We start from the raw sequence: 15306 nt of genomic DNA, 5'->3' as shown, positions 1-15306 counted from the left end.
AAGTCAGAAATAAAACACTGTCGAGGGAACCTTCGGGGAAGTGGGGCTCTCAAACTGCAGCAGGAGCCATGCCAACGCTTTAAAAAAAAAAAAAAAAAAAAAAAAAACTCTTGCTATTTTTAAATTATTTTTTTTTCCACCCTCTGCTTTTTAATTTCTGCTGTCTGCACCTCCTGCCGCTGGCAGTGGATGAAAGTGGCTGCTGGGGCAGACGGAGCGTGTGCTGCTGCTCTGCTACCCCGCATCCGGCCCTATCGCCCTGTCCCGTCCCACTCCTGCCCTCCCCAGAGCCCAGCCTGCAGGGACAGGGTGCCCGACTGAGCACGCTTTCTTCATTAACTCCATTTTGCACCCAATCATGTAATTAAAAATAAATCTTGCAGCACTGATTATGCCAGTAAGCATATTCCAGATGTATTTTCCCCCGTTCTAATGCTCAGAGGCAAGGCTCCCACTCACCCCCTGCCTTCTCACCGCTGCACCCCAGCCCCATCCACAGCTGAAAATCAGGAAGAACAAGCAAATACACCCCAAAACTAAAAATCCCTGGATGTGCAAGGACCATGGCCTCCGTGAGCCCCAACCCAGGCTGCAAAGGTTTGGGTCTGTAGGTATACATAGCCATATATACCAGGGTACAAGGGCTTGGGTCTGGAGGTACACGAACCCATACTTATGTGTGTGTATATAAAAATGTATTAGTGTATCTGTATAACCATACACACCCACAGCATGCTCAGCATTAAGCACCTGTCCGACAGCTTTTTGTTTAATTTACAACACTTTTATTGCATCGTGAAGAACCCCCTCAATTCTTCTCCTGAAGGTAGTAGCTTCGGGGCTATCCCCTCCCTCCCTCTCCCCATCTTTTTTTTTTTAATTTTTTTATTTTTTTATTATTTTTTTTTCAGGGGAAAACAGTCTATTTTCCTGAAGGCAGCATCCCTCTCCGTCCCCCTACACCACGTCCCCGCCGCTCTGCGCCCGCCAGCGCCCGCGCAGCCTCCGCAGTGGCTCCTCGTCCTCCAGCCCCTCCAGCTCGGGGAAGCCCAGCCGGTCCAGCACCTCGTAGACACCGGCCACGGCCGCCACCTGGAAGCAGAGCAGAGAGGTTGAGGCGGTTTTGCCCCCTCCACCCGTCCTCCAACCCCATAAAGAGGACGGGGAGCAGCGGCCGCGGCGTCCCCGTGCGCGACCCCAAGCCGGGGAGAGGCATGGACCACCGCCTGCGTGGCACCGACCCCTCCCCGAGCTTCCCTCCAGCTGCTGAATGGTTTTATAAGCAGCTTTATGGTTTGTTAGCTTTGGCACCCTTCCGGAAAAGAAGTTACAATGTCGCCTTGTTGATGTTTTTTTTTTTTTTTTTTTTTGAGAAAGAACTGAAAATGCAAAGCTTGTGCTGGAGCACCGCGTGGAGCCAAAGGCTCCTTTGATGCGCGGTGGGGCGCACCTCCTCCCTGAAAACAGGGGCACAGGAGGCAGGTTTAAGCCCAGGATAAGGAAAAGAGCAAAAATTCTTCCAGAACAATGCGGCTGGTGGGGATTTCTTGGATTTGAGGTCTTCCCTCTCCTCCCCCGAGGTGTGCCTTGAGGAGCGAGGCTGGGGTCAAGGAGCTGGAGCATGAGGAGGGACAAGGAGCATCACAGTGTGTTTTGCACATCAAAACATGATAAAAAATTAAATATGGGGTGCTTTGTAAGATCATCCCTATGCAAGCATACAGGATACAACCTCCTGGACCTGCGCTAGGAGGAGGACCTGGCACCAGGAATATTTCCCAGCACGAATTAGTGGCATGGGGCAAGGGACAAGGCTCTCCCAGCTTGCCAAGGTGCAGTGTTTTCCTAAAACCCGAATAGGGTTTTAGGAAATCCAGGTGGGTTAATAAACAGCTTATTTAGGATGCTGTGTTGCAACCACAGCCTTCCCAGCCCTGGGAGTGCTCAGAGCTGGTGTTTTGGGCTGCGATGAGAGGTGACAGTGGGCTGGGTCCAGCACCCGTTCCACGTGCATGATGATGGCACGTGCCGAATAATGGCCGAGAACGGGGGCACCTTCCTATCACACCAAACTCTGGTCCAAATAAAAGCCCTACCTCGCGCATCCAGAGGCTGAAGGGCCGCTGCCAGGAGTCCTTCTTCTCCAGGTGCAGGTAGGCGTTGAAGAGGATCAGGTAGATGTAGCGCTCCAGGTACTGCAAGCTCCTCAGCCGCAGCAGCCGCCGCTCCTGCTCGTCCTTGCCCGACCGCCCCTGGAAGCGCAGGGACAAAAAGAAGCTCAGCAGCCTAAACCCTCATCAGGTCGTGGCTTCCAGCAACATAAAAAGCTTCCCCTTTTACCCCACAGCCCTCAAAAACAGAGGAGGCATTGCTATGCCCATGCCCAGCATCCTGCCCCTCGCCAGGTGGGAGCAGGGCAAACTGCTCCAGCTTTCATTTATTTGTATTTTTTCCCCACCTTTACAGCCCTGTTCGTGGCAGGACTGTGAGATCACGTCTGCCCTGGGTAAAGACATCTCCTCTACTTGTACATGCCAAGATTTGGGTAGAGTGGATCCTCATGTGGCTTCTGTGAGTGTTTCTAACCCTGCTCGAAGCCCAGAAGTGGCAGATGGAGAGGACACAACTGGGTTAAAGACCACAACCGGCATCAGAGCAACGTGGCCCCACAGAAATGACCAATAAACCAAGGAACCTCACGCAGATTGCTATCCTCATAACATTTATCCCAAAAAACACTGCAGCAAACCCAGGACAGCTCTGCAGCAGCCAGGCTGGGAGGAAGCAGGCGGCTCTCTGCTGCCGGCTCCTGCCGAGGAAACCTCCCCAAACAACACATCTTCCGGCAGCGGAAGGAATGCATCAACCTATTTTTTCCTCCTGGGTTGGGATGGGATGGGCTGGGGAGGAATCCGAGCCGAGCACCACACATTGTCCTTCCCTCCCGATCGTCCTAATCCTGTGGAGCATCCCCTGCAAGGCTCTGAAAGCTGCTCCCACCCACCCGAGAGCGAACAAAGAGCAGGACGCAACCCAAACCCATTTTGCAAAGCCCAGAAGGGGGTTTGGGGTGCCTGGAAGCATGCCCGTTTCTTCCAGCTTGCATCTGCCAGCCAGAGCAGAGATGTCCCCACGGAGCCTGCCCATCCTGGGCTCACTTTTGGGGAAAAAAAAGGCAAAAAAAGCAAGCATTTGCACATGTTCTCTCCAAAGTGGCAATAAAAGGCTCTTCCTATGGCAGGGGAGCCGGGCAGCGGATGGCTCCCTGCTTATCTCCCTTCCCCATCAGGCCGGGCTGGAGGCAGCTGGCCGGGAAACAGGATGCGGCCCAGGAACACCCCTGCGCTGCTCCTCGCTGCCAAGCACCAGCAAGAGGGGCAGGGAGGTCGCGGGAACGGGCGGGCGTCTTCCGAGAAATAATGCTGCTAATTAATGGGAGCAGCTCCCCGCCAGAGCCGGAGGAGCCAGCGGGGATGGGAGGAGAAGGGGACGGAGCGGCCCTGCCCTCTGCCGGCTGCAGCGCCGGGACGCGGCTCGGAGAGGGGTGCGCAGGGTGCTGGACCACCACGACCCCAGCACCTTGGGTGAGGGGTCCCGAAAATGGAAAGGGGCCCGGAGGTGCTGCTCACCTGCCGGTAGGTGCAGATGATGATTTCTCGGAGGTGGTAGTGCATGGGCGTCATGGTCTCGCTGACCGTGTCCAGGGCCATGTCCACCTCCTTCTTCATCCGGTGGCCGTCGGGCAGGAGCTGGACCACCTTCATCACCACCTGCAGCGGGGACAAAGCAAAAGGGCCTCCACCTGCAGCCCCCAAACCAACCTCCCCATACCTGTGCTCACCTCCTGCCCCAGGGGAGGCCCTATTCCCTCCAGGCGAGGCAGGCTGGCGCATCTTGCAGGGCACGGGAGACCCTACAGCAACTGCAGGACTCACCTCAAACTCCCCCTTGGTGTACTTGGCGTCGGGCACGCTCACGATCTCATCCTCGCTCGCCTCGGGGACACCCTGTGGAGGGGCAGGGAGGGTCGGGGAGTTAGGTGCACGTAGGAACAACCCCCTGAGCTCCCCACCAGCCATGGGCACCGGTACCCACAGCGCAGTGCCAGAGCGCCAGCACGGCGATGACCATGGCCGTGGTGGTCCGGCCCCGGCCGCTGGCGCAGTTGAAGACGAAGGCTGCCCGCGAGTCCTCGGCCAGGGTGGTCTTCATCGCCTCCAGCAGCCGGTCAAAGTCCTGCCGAGGGCAAAGCCGGGATTTAGGGAGGGTGCTGCCCCCCGCCCAGGCGAGGGGACAAGGGGACACGGGCGGTACCTGCTCCCTGGGGGCACAGAAGTCGGGGATGGGGATGCGCCGGTAGGTCAGGCCCGGGCAGGTGCTCTTGTGCTGGTTGAAGATCTCCTGGGTGGTCAGGCAGCTCTTGAACATCTTCATCTGCTTCTCCGCCTCCAGGTAGACCTCCAGCCACTGCTGCGACTTCAGCAGGTCGCCCTTCAGCGCGGCCTCGAGCTTCTGCAGAGGATGGAGGAGCCCTCACCTTCACCAGACCCGCTCCTCGTCCACCTCTCCCTCTTATTTTTATTTTTTTAATCCCCTCTCAACCACCCTGCAGCCAACACAGACCCATGTACCATGCCCACCACTTCTGCCCAGGGACTGTGGGCACCGCAGTCCTCCCGGACCCCACAGAACTCCTCCATGTCGCCACGGTGCTGCTGGCAGCTGAACCCCGCTCCCTGCCCCCAAAAAAGCCCCAAAAAAGGAGCAGTGAATGCTGAGGGACTAACAGAGCCCGGTTTCCCTGTGCACATCTCTCAGGATGGCTCTGCAGAGGGGGAGATGCCTTTCCCTCAGCGGGAACGCGACCTACGCCTCTGTCCCACATCCAGCTGTTTATCTGCAAAAACCTCGCAAGAATGGAAAACGAGGTCAAATTTAGCTCAAATGGGCCAGAGGGTAACGTTTTGAAGCACGAAGAAGAGGAAGGGCACGACAGAGGCCAGGAGGAGATCAGCAGCACAGCCAGAAACAGCGCTGGGGAGCATCCTCCAGCGTCCTGGTGCAACCTTTGTCCATCCTCCCCTCGTCCCTCCTGCCCCGAGGCAGGATGAGGCACCCCAAAACCCCAGGCTCACCTCCAGCTGCTCGGGCGTGGAGGCGGGCATGGGGACGAGCTTGTCAAGGCTCCCCGGCTCCCTGAGCGTGTAGACCTGCTCGTTCCCCTCCAGCACCACCTCCTCCCGCAGGTTGACCCACAGGATGCGCGAGTGCTTCCTCTTCGCGTCCGTCAGGTACCGCAGGACGCTCCCGAGGGTCTAGGGGAAAGGGTGGCCGTGGTGAGGGGACGGCACCAGGAGGGGTGGCCCTGCCCTGTGCGGGGTGTGTGCTCCTCACCTTGGAGCTGGGCTGCGCCGTCCCGTAGACGGGCATCTTGGGCACCCGTCGGAAATTGGCCACGCTCATCTCCTTGACGGTGCTCAGCACGTCCGGGCAGAAGCGCTCGTCCGCCACCTGCAGCGGGACAAACAGGGCTGGGCGCCCCATCCTCACCGAGCACCTGGACCCGGGGACCCCCAAAAACTCCCCTCCTGCCCTGCCACGGAGCGACCCCGCTCCTCCCACCCCGCCAAACCAATCTGGGGTCGGGCACCGGGACGGGTACTCACCAGCACCCGCGCCCCCTTGGCCAGGAGGTCCCCGGGGACGGCGAGCTCGGGGGAGCCGATGTCCGCCTGCAGCCGGTACAGCTCGGGGTGCCGGCACATCCACCTGCTGAAGCTGAGGGCAAAGCCCAGGGGGTACTGCCGGCGGGGGGCCGGGGGGGCGCGCCGTCAGCCTGGGCTCGCTCCCCCTGCCCGGCACCTCTCCGCCTCCGCGCGCTTCCAAAACCCCCCGGCGCTCCCGGCCACGGCAGCTCGGAGGTGGCCCCGCCACCCTTACCTGCTCGTGAAGGTAGTAGTTGAAGGCAACCAGGTAGAAGTAGCGCTCGAGGCTCTGCTGGACCCTCTGGAGGCAGTGTTCTTTGGTGCTGCCCCCCTGGAAGCAAGCGCGAGTGGTGTCACGGCCAGCACAGAGCCGGAGCCCCTTCTCCTGGAGCCCCACACGCGGGGCAGGAGAGCCCCACGAGCTGGCACAGAAGAGCAGCACGCAAGCTGGCCCAAGGCATTTGAAAACAGTCACTTTGGGGGAAAAGGAGATCGAAATCCCACTGAAATCCCTTAGAAGGTTTCATTTTTTATGTGTCTTTTTGCATATTTACACTAACTTCACCGAGTTGTTTGCTTGGAAAGAAACTGCTTCCAAACGAGGAGAGGGGTGAAAACCCTCCAGAACCCTATCTGGAATCATTTTTGCTGCTTTTTTTTTTTTTTGTTTTGTTTAGTTTTAAAATGAAACATTTCAAGTTTTTCCACACCGAGTGATGCTCAGAGCCATAAATTCGCCTTTCGGATCAAACAAAGCCTTCCTCTTCACCCAGGGACGCGCCGGGAGCGGGTCCAACAGGACACGAGCTGCCTGCCTGTCCCGGAGAGACAATGTCCAGATGCTGACAGAGAGCAAAACCCAAACGGAGCGGGGCTGATCCATGCAAGGTGCTCACACCACCCCAGGCACCTCTACGGCCGAGGTGCTCTGGCTGCTGGGTTTCCCCAGGGGCTGCTGGGTGTCCTGCTGGGGATGCAAGCTGGGAACCTGGGGACTTTCTGCAATTCAGAAACCACCTGACCTCGACTTTGGGGGCCACGTACACCCAGTCCTCCTTCCCTGCAAGCAAAACCCCATCCTAGACACGATGGGAACCCTGAAATTCAGGAGGTGCACTGCTCAAGATCCTCCCCTCAGCACAGGTGGACCCGGTTGAGTCGCCGAGGCAGTGGCATAGATTCATGAGTATTTATTGACTCGATATCTGCGAGATGAAGCCGTCCTGCTGCCATCTATCAGGAGGCAGAGCAGCACGTCTGCTCTGGAAACTCAACACAAAGCCCGTGAGGATGAAGCTGTGCCAGGGTGGGACCAGGGAGGGCAGGGTACCACCAGGATGCGGCCGAGCATCCCACCCCAGCACCTGCATTGCGCCAGGACCTAAATCTCCACTTTTTCCACCCAGTTCGGGGCAGTTCTTTGTGGGATAAATCCTCCGTGCCTTTCCTCTCTGCCTCTCCCCCCACCCGTGTCCCCCCCGGCACATTTTCCTGGCCCCTGGCCATTGTTTAAACGTGCTCTCACTATGTGCAGACTTCAAATAAACACTCCTCTCGGCTAATTTACGGCAATCCCCGGCCATTTGTTTTCTGCCATCGAGGAAGACAAGGAGCAGCCCTCCCCGGTGTGAGGAGAGGGTCATCCGGGGCACCTTTCACCCCTAAGGCACCCAGCCTGGGCACCCATGGGTGCCTCCATGGCTGCACCCACACCTGGCCCCGTGGCCAAGTGAACACAGCTTTGTGCCATCGCCTGGAGCGGCACCAAACGGACCCAAATCCACCCTAAAAAAAGGAACCGAGAGGGGGAAATTTGGGGCTTCCGGCTCTAACAGCTCATTCATCACTCAGATGGAAAAATTCGCCTCCAAAAAGGCTGGAAGGGAAGTTAAAGGATGAGCCGGGTGCACCTGGGGTCTGCGCTGCCTCTGCCGGCCGAGAGCTGGCTGGGAGAGGCAGGAGAATTGCTGGACCTCAACCTGCCAGTTCCGCAGTTTCGGAGATGATAAAATAATATTTTATAAATTTTTTTGGCCCACGGGCGTCTACCAGAGGCAGTGGCAATGCCCAGGAAGAGCAGATTTCCCCAATTTCACAGCCCTCAACCAAAAACAAAAAACCCCAAACGCACCGCGCCCTAACCTTCCAGGTTCACATGTCCCTGGGACGCTTCCAGGGCGCAGGAAGTCTCAGATTTCCACAATTTACATTCTTCCCATCCGCTCACAGAAACATTTCTGTAAATTACTGCTGCCAAGAGGCCGAGCCATCCTCTAATTAACGGCTCGCTAACGAGGGCCCCCAGCTGACACCCTGGGGCTCAGCGTGGCGCAGTGTTGAGCGGGAAGATGTTGCTCCTCGCCCCCCCAAAGCCGTGCGGGCAGTGGTACCTGGGTCTGGCGGTCTTCCCCAATCCCTTCCAGCTTCTTCTTGGCCTCGTGGACGGCTTCCTTCATGTCGTGCATCTCCGAGCAGGAGGCGATCGCGCTGTCCACCTTGCATGGGGAGAGTCGGTCAACGGAGCCCTCCTTGCCCACCCCGAGCTCTCCGGGGGCCGTGCAGCTCCCCGCTTACCTCCTCCACCATCTGCTGCCCTTTGGGAACCACCTCGATGAAGCTCTGGATCACCCGAAACCTGGCCCTCGGCGACGTTTTAGCCGGTGGCTGTGGGCTGCCCACAGGGACAGGAGGGAAAATTAAAGAAAGGGGGCATCAAACCCATGCCCACCGGGGTATCCCATGGCCCCAGGGACGGTCCCTGCTTACTCGGGCTTCTGCGTGGCTCCCCGGTGGTGGAGGAGGACGAGGGTGGCCATGGCCATGGCCAGGTTGGTCCTGCCCACGCCGGTCTGGCAGCTGAAGAGCAGCGCCGGGGGCGGTCTGCTGGGGTCCCGCAGCAGGAGGCCGGGGCTCTCCTAGGAGGAAAGGAGGTGGAGAGGGATGGTGCGGGCCCACGGGGACCACAGCGGTGGTGTAACGACCAGCACAACGAGCACGGAGCTACCAAGAGCACCCCCAGCACCCAGCCTGTGCCGGGGGCGGCTCCTTTCCCCCCATCCCCAAAGAGCTGCAGAAAGCAAACCCCAGCGCCCCAAACCCCCGCGGAGCCGGCGCTTTCCCCCGCCTCACCCTGAGGAAGCGGATGAAGGCATCGAAGTGCTCCTCCAGCGGGGCGCCGTCGGCGGGCAGGGGCAGGCGGTGGTAGCGGTAGGTGGGCAGGAGGAAGACGGGCCGGCGGTACACCTCCTCCGTCACCTGCACGTCCTCCTCGCCCTGCACCCGCACGGCCCGCGGCTCGTCCCGCAGCCGCTCGATGTCGTCGTAGACGTAGTAGACCCCCTCGCTCAGCTGCGCGAAGTCGTGGATCTGGAGGAGACGGGGATCACCGTCAGCACCCATGGGTGGCCGACCACCTCCAACCCCCCTGTGGGACGCCCAAAACGGGCCATCTCCATCTCGGTTCCTCAAGTCTTTGCACTGTTGGGCACCAAACTAGGTGGAGATGAGCGTCAGAGCGTGGTGGCCCTTGCCACGGCCCCATTGCCATCACCTCTTTGCGGATGGTGAGCTCCAGGTCCTCCACGCGAGGCCCCCGGTGCAGACCATGGAGGTTCTCATGGAGGCTGTCCTTGCCCCGCGGCGTGTAGGCCACGAAGTCGCCCTCCACCCGCAGGAAGAGCACGGGCTCCTCGCGGACGCAGAAGAAGACGCACTCCTGGAAAGACAGCCACGGATGAGGCGTGTCGGGGATGGCACTGCTCGTATTAGGACAAGGCTTCCCAAAAACCTTCCCTCCTCCATGGCCAGCAGCTCTGGAGCATGTAGGCCGCTCTCCCCAAAGATCTCCCATTGCTCCTCCATGACCCCACTGCTCCTGTCCCACACATAAAAGCAGAAACTCCCCGATTTTGAGCCACACCAACCTTGTGGCCTTCCCTCTGCAGCTTCTGCAGAAGCAGCCTGAAGCCGTTGAGGCTGGGCTGCCCCATGCCGAACACCGCGTAGCCACCCTTGGCTTGCCGAAAATTCGGGGCGCCGCAGCTGCCGGTGGTGTTCAGGACGTCCAGCTTGCCGTGCACGTCCCTGACCATGAAATATTTCCCCTGCGGGGTAAGAAAGAGATGGAGCCGGCTCCGAGCGCGGGCGGCGGGCGGGGGCCAGGCGCGGCGATGCCCACCTGCACCAGGTAGTGCTCCGGCGCGGCCTCGGAGATGCGCCCCACCGTGTAGTTGGCCTTCAGCAGCTCGTCGTGGATCTGGAACTCCTCCCGGCAGTTATACCTGGGGAAAATATATGGTATAGTCACAAAAAAAATAAAAATTATTAAAAAAAGGTGATTTTTTTTTGCTGGAGTGGGATGGGAGCATGCAATAGGGCCACCAACACAACGGGGACACCAAACCAAACAGACGGAGGGCGATGCCCGAAGGTCTCGCACGCGGCCGCCCCGACTCACGTGATGACCACGGGCGCCACTTTGTTGGTGATGATGGACTTGGCCTTGCTGTTGTGCAGCCCGAGGGTCTGGAAGGAGTGGATGCTCAGCGAGCGCTGGTCCTCCATGGTCCCGATGCCGTGCACACTCTCGAAGGCGGAGGCCGGGCCGCTCTGCTGCGCCGCGCTGGCGGTCGTACCCATCATCCGCAGGCGGCTGCAGGGGAAAACAAGCAGGGGGGAGGTGAGAGGGATTTTTTCGGCCGCCCGGCGCGGCGAGGAGAGGCCCATTTCCGAAGAAACACGAACCCAGCCCTTCCCGTGCTCTCCGGTTTCCTTCCCGCGCTCCTTACGGGCTTTCTCCCCCCTCGTCCTCCGCCGGGCAGGGTCCGGCCCCGGTGCAGCCCAGCTCCCGGCGCTGCGGCCCCTCTGCCATCGGGGCTCGGTTTGCGGGAGCGGAGGGGGAAGGAGAGAGCCGGGATCCGGTCCCCAAAATCTGATGAGTCAGCAGATGGCACTGCAGAGTGACCCGGCGGCTTCCCGTCCCCGCAGGACAGCCATGAGCCCCGCCAGCAACGTGGAAAAGGCTCGGGAAGCCAGGAAATCTTGCTGTGTGTTTCGTGTGGCCCGAATTTCCTCCCAGGCTCCCCCCTGCACGTGTGTGTGCTCACGGGGGGCGTGTGCGTGCACAAGGGCGGGCGTGTAGCTGCCTGCACGCTTGCACACGCGTGCTTCATGCACGCACACGCGTGTGCTCGCGGAGGAGGGAGTGGATCAGGAGCGTGGAGCCCGCTCGTCCCCAAAGACAGAGGACAGCGAGGAGCATCCCGCCACGCTCGGCCACCCCGGGACAAAGCACCGACTGTCCCTGCTGGGAAGAGCGGGGGGAAAAAAAAGGAGCTTTTCTTGCTTTTAGAGCAAACACTCGGGCTTGCAGAGGGCTGGATGGGCACAGCATGTGCTGGAAGGCGCACAGACAGACAGCACCCCGGCCCGCAGATGCTTCGCAGCGTGTCCAGCAGGCTCTGCAGGAGGCTGGATTTTAGCCGCCCTGCAGAAAGCCACCCTACATCCCCTAAATAACAAATAATCGATAAAAAAAATCCCGTTTGCAAGCCACATGGCAAACTGGTGGTGGGAAAAGAGCAGTGTTTCCACTCACCGGCGGGCATTTCCCACCCCGTCCCGGCCCCGAAAGCCCTCCACCGCCTCGTCGGCCCCCAAATTATCCACGGGCAGACCGCGAGGCCGGGTCGGTCCCCCCGCGGGGAGCTGGCGGGGGCCCAAAGGCGGCGCTCACAATAGCCTAAATATAGCGGGGGGGCCCCAGCTGCAGGATGCATCTGCCGCGGCCGGGAGGAAGCGTGCACTTGCCCGGCCACCTCATTGTCAGCGGGACGAGCGGGGACAAATAAATCACCGCCCGCATCCCCCCCTGGTTGGGGCATTTGGGTTTATTCCGCGCTGTGCGGCTAGGCGAGGATTTGGGATTTTTTTGCCCTGGTTATAGGGGGGACGGTGCCACCGTTGCTTTTCCTCATCCGCCCTCTCCACCCTCGTGCCCTGCCAACGCGACGCGGCCTCTCCCTGGGAGAAAGCCCCAAATTACACCCTGTCCGTGCTAGCCGGTGATTAGCAGCTTCCTAAATTAGGACAGGCGATGCCCTTTGCTGAGGGCACCACACAGGGCTGGCTCCGGGGGAAGAACACAGCAGGCAGCGCCACCCCGGCTTTGTGCAGAGGGGGGACGCAGCCCCGACGGTCCCCAAAAGATGGGGATTTGGGCCAAAAAGGGGCAGTTTGTGGTGCTCCCCGCTGCTGCGCCGGCAGGAAGCGCCGCGGCCGCCGGATGGAGCGGGGAGCACGCGGCACCGCCGAGCCGGCAGGGAGGAAGTGATGGAGCCCGGCACTGCCCGTGCTCTCTCACCCTCTTTTCCCAAAAAGAAAAAAATATTCAATGAAAAAAAAAAAAAAAGAAAAAAGGCAAACAAACAGACGGCACATCCTCTTTGCGGTGGGGAGGGAGCCCCGGTGCTGAGCTCGCGCTTCTTGTTTTCGGGCAGCGGGGAGAAGGGCACGCTGGCGGCGTGCTGGGGCACACTGCGTGGCTTAAAAAATAGATAAAGTGTTAAAGAAAATTCATTTTAAAGGTGGAAAAGGGAAGGAAGCAAGGCCTGCCCCCCTTTCTGCTTGCAAACTCGGCTTTTAGCCTGGAGAAAACAAGCTGGGGAAATAATCCTCCCCACCTGGGTGCAGGCGGAGGCACCGAAATCATCCTGGAGTTTTTTCCCCTAAACCCAGCCCGTGCCATTGGGGTGCAGGACGGGGCCGGTGGGAACAGGGCTTCTCTCACTGTGCTGGAAGGAAGCTGCTAAATTTGAGTGAAAAGAAAGCTAAAAAGGAAAGGTGAGAAATAACACCCCGCACCATGCTTGCCCCTGGAGCTGGGAGCAAGCCGCTCGACCCCAAAAAGCCCTGAAATCGACCCTAAAAGTGCTTGGCGATGGGGAGCAAGGGGGTGATTCCGCGGGGCTCTCCTCTTGGGGAAATTTTGCCTTTCCCACCCCAAAAATGAGGCTCCAGCAGGCTGCGGCTCAAGGGGAAGATGCCAGGCAGGGCACTGGGGGCTCCCACTTTTCCCTGCACACACGCCAGGCACCTTCGGGAAGCCACCTCTGCGCTGGCTCCTCGCTCCCCAGCCTGGCTTTCCAGCCTCGTTAGTAATTTTAACGAGCTGGCACAGCCGGCCAACGCCACATCTCAACCAGCAGAAGTTTCCTAGAAAGCCCAGAGCGTTTCTCGCCCCCGGAGCACCCTAAAATCTCTCTCTGCACCCCACGGGACCCCCGGCGCTGCGATAACCCCACGGGGACGTTTGCCCATGTCCCTCGGCACGTCTGGAAATAATTTGCTGGGAAAAAAACAGCTCGGGGGGGGGCTCCCCATCACCATGCCCTGTTCGGTGGGAAATGGGGTGCCGGTCCTGGCTTTGGGATGGCGAGAAGGGCAAAAGAAAGAAAAGGATGGGAAGGTGGGCTTGCTTCCCAACCCAACCCCGGTGCCGCCAGCAGAGCCAGACGGCATCTGGGTGCCTGGGGAAGGAGTTTGGGGGGCTCCGGGTGGGATTTTCTGCAAAACCCTAGGGGAAGGGGTAAGATGGGCTCAGGGATGGGGCAAGGCAAAATTATGGGGCAGAATTAACAATGTGTGTCCCCCAGACACACCCCTTAGGGGACGCGCATCTCCCCAACCACCCCCACAGGGGAACGAGCATCCCCCAAACACCCCCGTATGGGGTCGAGCATCCCCTAAACGCCCCCATAGCGTCTCAAGCATCCCCTAAACGCCCCCAGAGGGGCTCGAGCACCCCCCCCAAGCACCCCCATAGGAGCTCCAGCGTCTCCCCAAGCACCCCTACATGGGGTCGAGCCTCCCCCCAAGCACCCCCTCGAGCATCCCCCACGGGGCGAGCCCCCCTGTGTGCCGCAGCCTCCCCCCCGACCCCCTCCCCGGTGCGGTACCTGGCTGCGACCCCAACTCAGCTCCTCGGGGGGCTGCTCCGGGCCGGCCCCATAATAGGGGCAGCGGGGCCCGGGCTGGAGGCGCAGCCCCACGGCCGCCCCCCACCCCCGTCCGTGTGTCCGCCCGGCCGGCCGCCCGTCCGTCTGTCCGTCGGCGGGCGGGGAGGGCCGGGCGGGGCGGGTTTCAGCCTCCCCAGCGCTTCCAATGACCGCCGGCGGCCGCCGCGCTCCGCCCGAGCCCCGCGCAGGAACCGCCCCGGGGCAGGGACCCCCCCTCGGGACCCCCCCCCGCCGGGCAGAGCCCCCCGCGGGGCCGTGGGAAGGGGCACGGGGACGGGAGGGACCCAGCGGGGGTGGCCGGGGACCCCCCCGGGACGCTGCAGCCCCTCGGGGAGCCCCCCGCACCTTGCAGCCCCTTGGGGACACCCCGGTAGCTTGAAGCGCCCTGGGGACCCCCTGGTACATTGCAGCTTCTTGGGGACCCCTCCACACACGGTGCAGCCCCTTGGGGTCCCCCCGGGACCTTGAAGCGCCCTGGGGACCCCCTGGTACTTTGCAGCCCCTTGGGGTCCCCCCGGGACCTTGAAGTCCCTTGGGGACACCCCAGTACATTGCAGCCCCTTGGGGACCCCCCCACACACACCCTACAGTCCCTTAGGGGTCCCCCTACATATTGCAGCCCCTTGGGGTCCCCCGGCACCTTGAAGCGCCCTGGGGACCCCCTGGCACCTTGAAGTCCCTTGGGGACACCCCAGTACATTGCAGCCCCCTGGGCCCCCCCCTGCACCTCACATCCCCTTGGGGACCCCCTGGCACCTTGAAGCACCTTGGGACCCCCCCTGCACATTGTACACCTTTGGGGACCCCCTGGCACCTTTAAGTCCCTTGGGGACACCCCCACACACACCCTACAGTCCCTTAGGGGTCCCCCCACATATTGCAGCCCCTTTGGGACTCCGTGGCACCTTAAAGCACCTTGGGGACCCCCTGGCACCTAACAGCCCCTTGGGGATCCTCACACATCTTGAAGCCCCTTGACCCCCTGACATATTGCAGCCCCCTGGGGACCCCCAGCACCTCGCATCCCCTTGGGGACCCCCTGGCACCTCACAGCCCCCAGCTACAGCCCCCACCCCTTTGGGGACACGCACACACACACGGCCCTATAACCCCACAGCACAGGCAGGACCGTGGGGGCGACACCAGCACGGCCTCCCCTGGAGACCCCAAATGCCCTGGCACTGCTGCCTCGCTCGCACGGGGCCGCGTAAATATTTACAGAAGCCCGGCAGGCTGAGGGGAAGGAGAGAAGGAGCCTTGACACGTTCGGGTGGCACCGGGAAGGAGGGCAGGGAATGTAAACGGAGCCCGGAGGCAGCCCGAAAATGGTAAAGGCCGGGACGCGGCGTGGCGCGAGCATCCCACCGCCACCCCAACAGGCTCGGCCCCAGTGCAAGGATTTAGGTGCAGGCATTTCGTGCCCAGCACGTGGAATTTTGTTCCTCCCCCGCAGACAGCCCTGTCTTTTCGAGGAGCAATTCACCACCCCGCGAATAAACGGGGCAAAATGCCCTCGGTGAGCACGGGATGCTGCGGGGCACCCCCAGCCCTCCGCCCCGCGCCGAAAATCCCCGCAGGCAGCAGCG

At 60.9% G+C, this 15306-nt stretch overlaps 1 protein-coding gene across 2 annotated transcripts; it reads right to left on the bottom strand.

The window, feature by feature from the left end:
• Window positions 1–815: 815 nt before the first annotated feature.
• On the bottom strand, window positions 816–13797 carry PALD1 (phosphatase domain containing paladin 1). 2 transcript variants are annotated; one of them, XM_082764163.1, is made up of 19 exons: window positions 13661–13797; window positions 10162–10356; window positions 9883–9985; window positions 9629–9808; window positions 9256–9420; window positions 8835–9071; window positions 8472–8620; window positions 8280–8376; window positions 8096–8200; window positions 5941–6036; window positions 5667–5801; window positions 5395–5511; window positions 5136–5315; window positions 4315–4512; window positions 4096–4236; window positions 3936–4007; window positions 3630–3770; window positions 2097–2252; window positions 816–1092 (listed from the first exon to the last, which is right to left on the bottom strand). In XM_082764163.1, exons 2-19 carry the CDS (start codon window positions 10344–10346, stop codon window positions 958–960), a joined length of 2592 nt encoding a protein of 863 aa, XP_082620289.1. In that variant the 5' UTR covers window positions 10347–10356; window positions 13661–13797; the 3' UTR covers window positions 816–957. The 2 variants fall into 2 exon arrangements, with proteins under 2 accessions (XP_082620289.1, XP_082620290.1); XM_082764164.1 differs by lacking the exons at window positions 10162–10356; window positions 13661–13797 and having other exon boundaries at window positions 819–1092; window positions 9629–9788; window positions 9883–9988.
• Window positions 13798–15306: the final 1509 nt, after the last annotated feature.

The sequence above is a fragment of the Aythya marila genome, assembly GCF_965140915.1.
Source record: "Aythya marila genome assembly, chromosome: 7".
NCBI lineage: Eukaryota > Metazoa > Chordata > Aves > Anseriformes > Anatidae > Aythya > Aythya marila.
The sequence above is the reverse complement of the archived record's forward strand: the minus strand, read 5'-3'. Positions and strand labels throughout refer to the sequence as shown.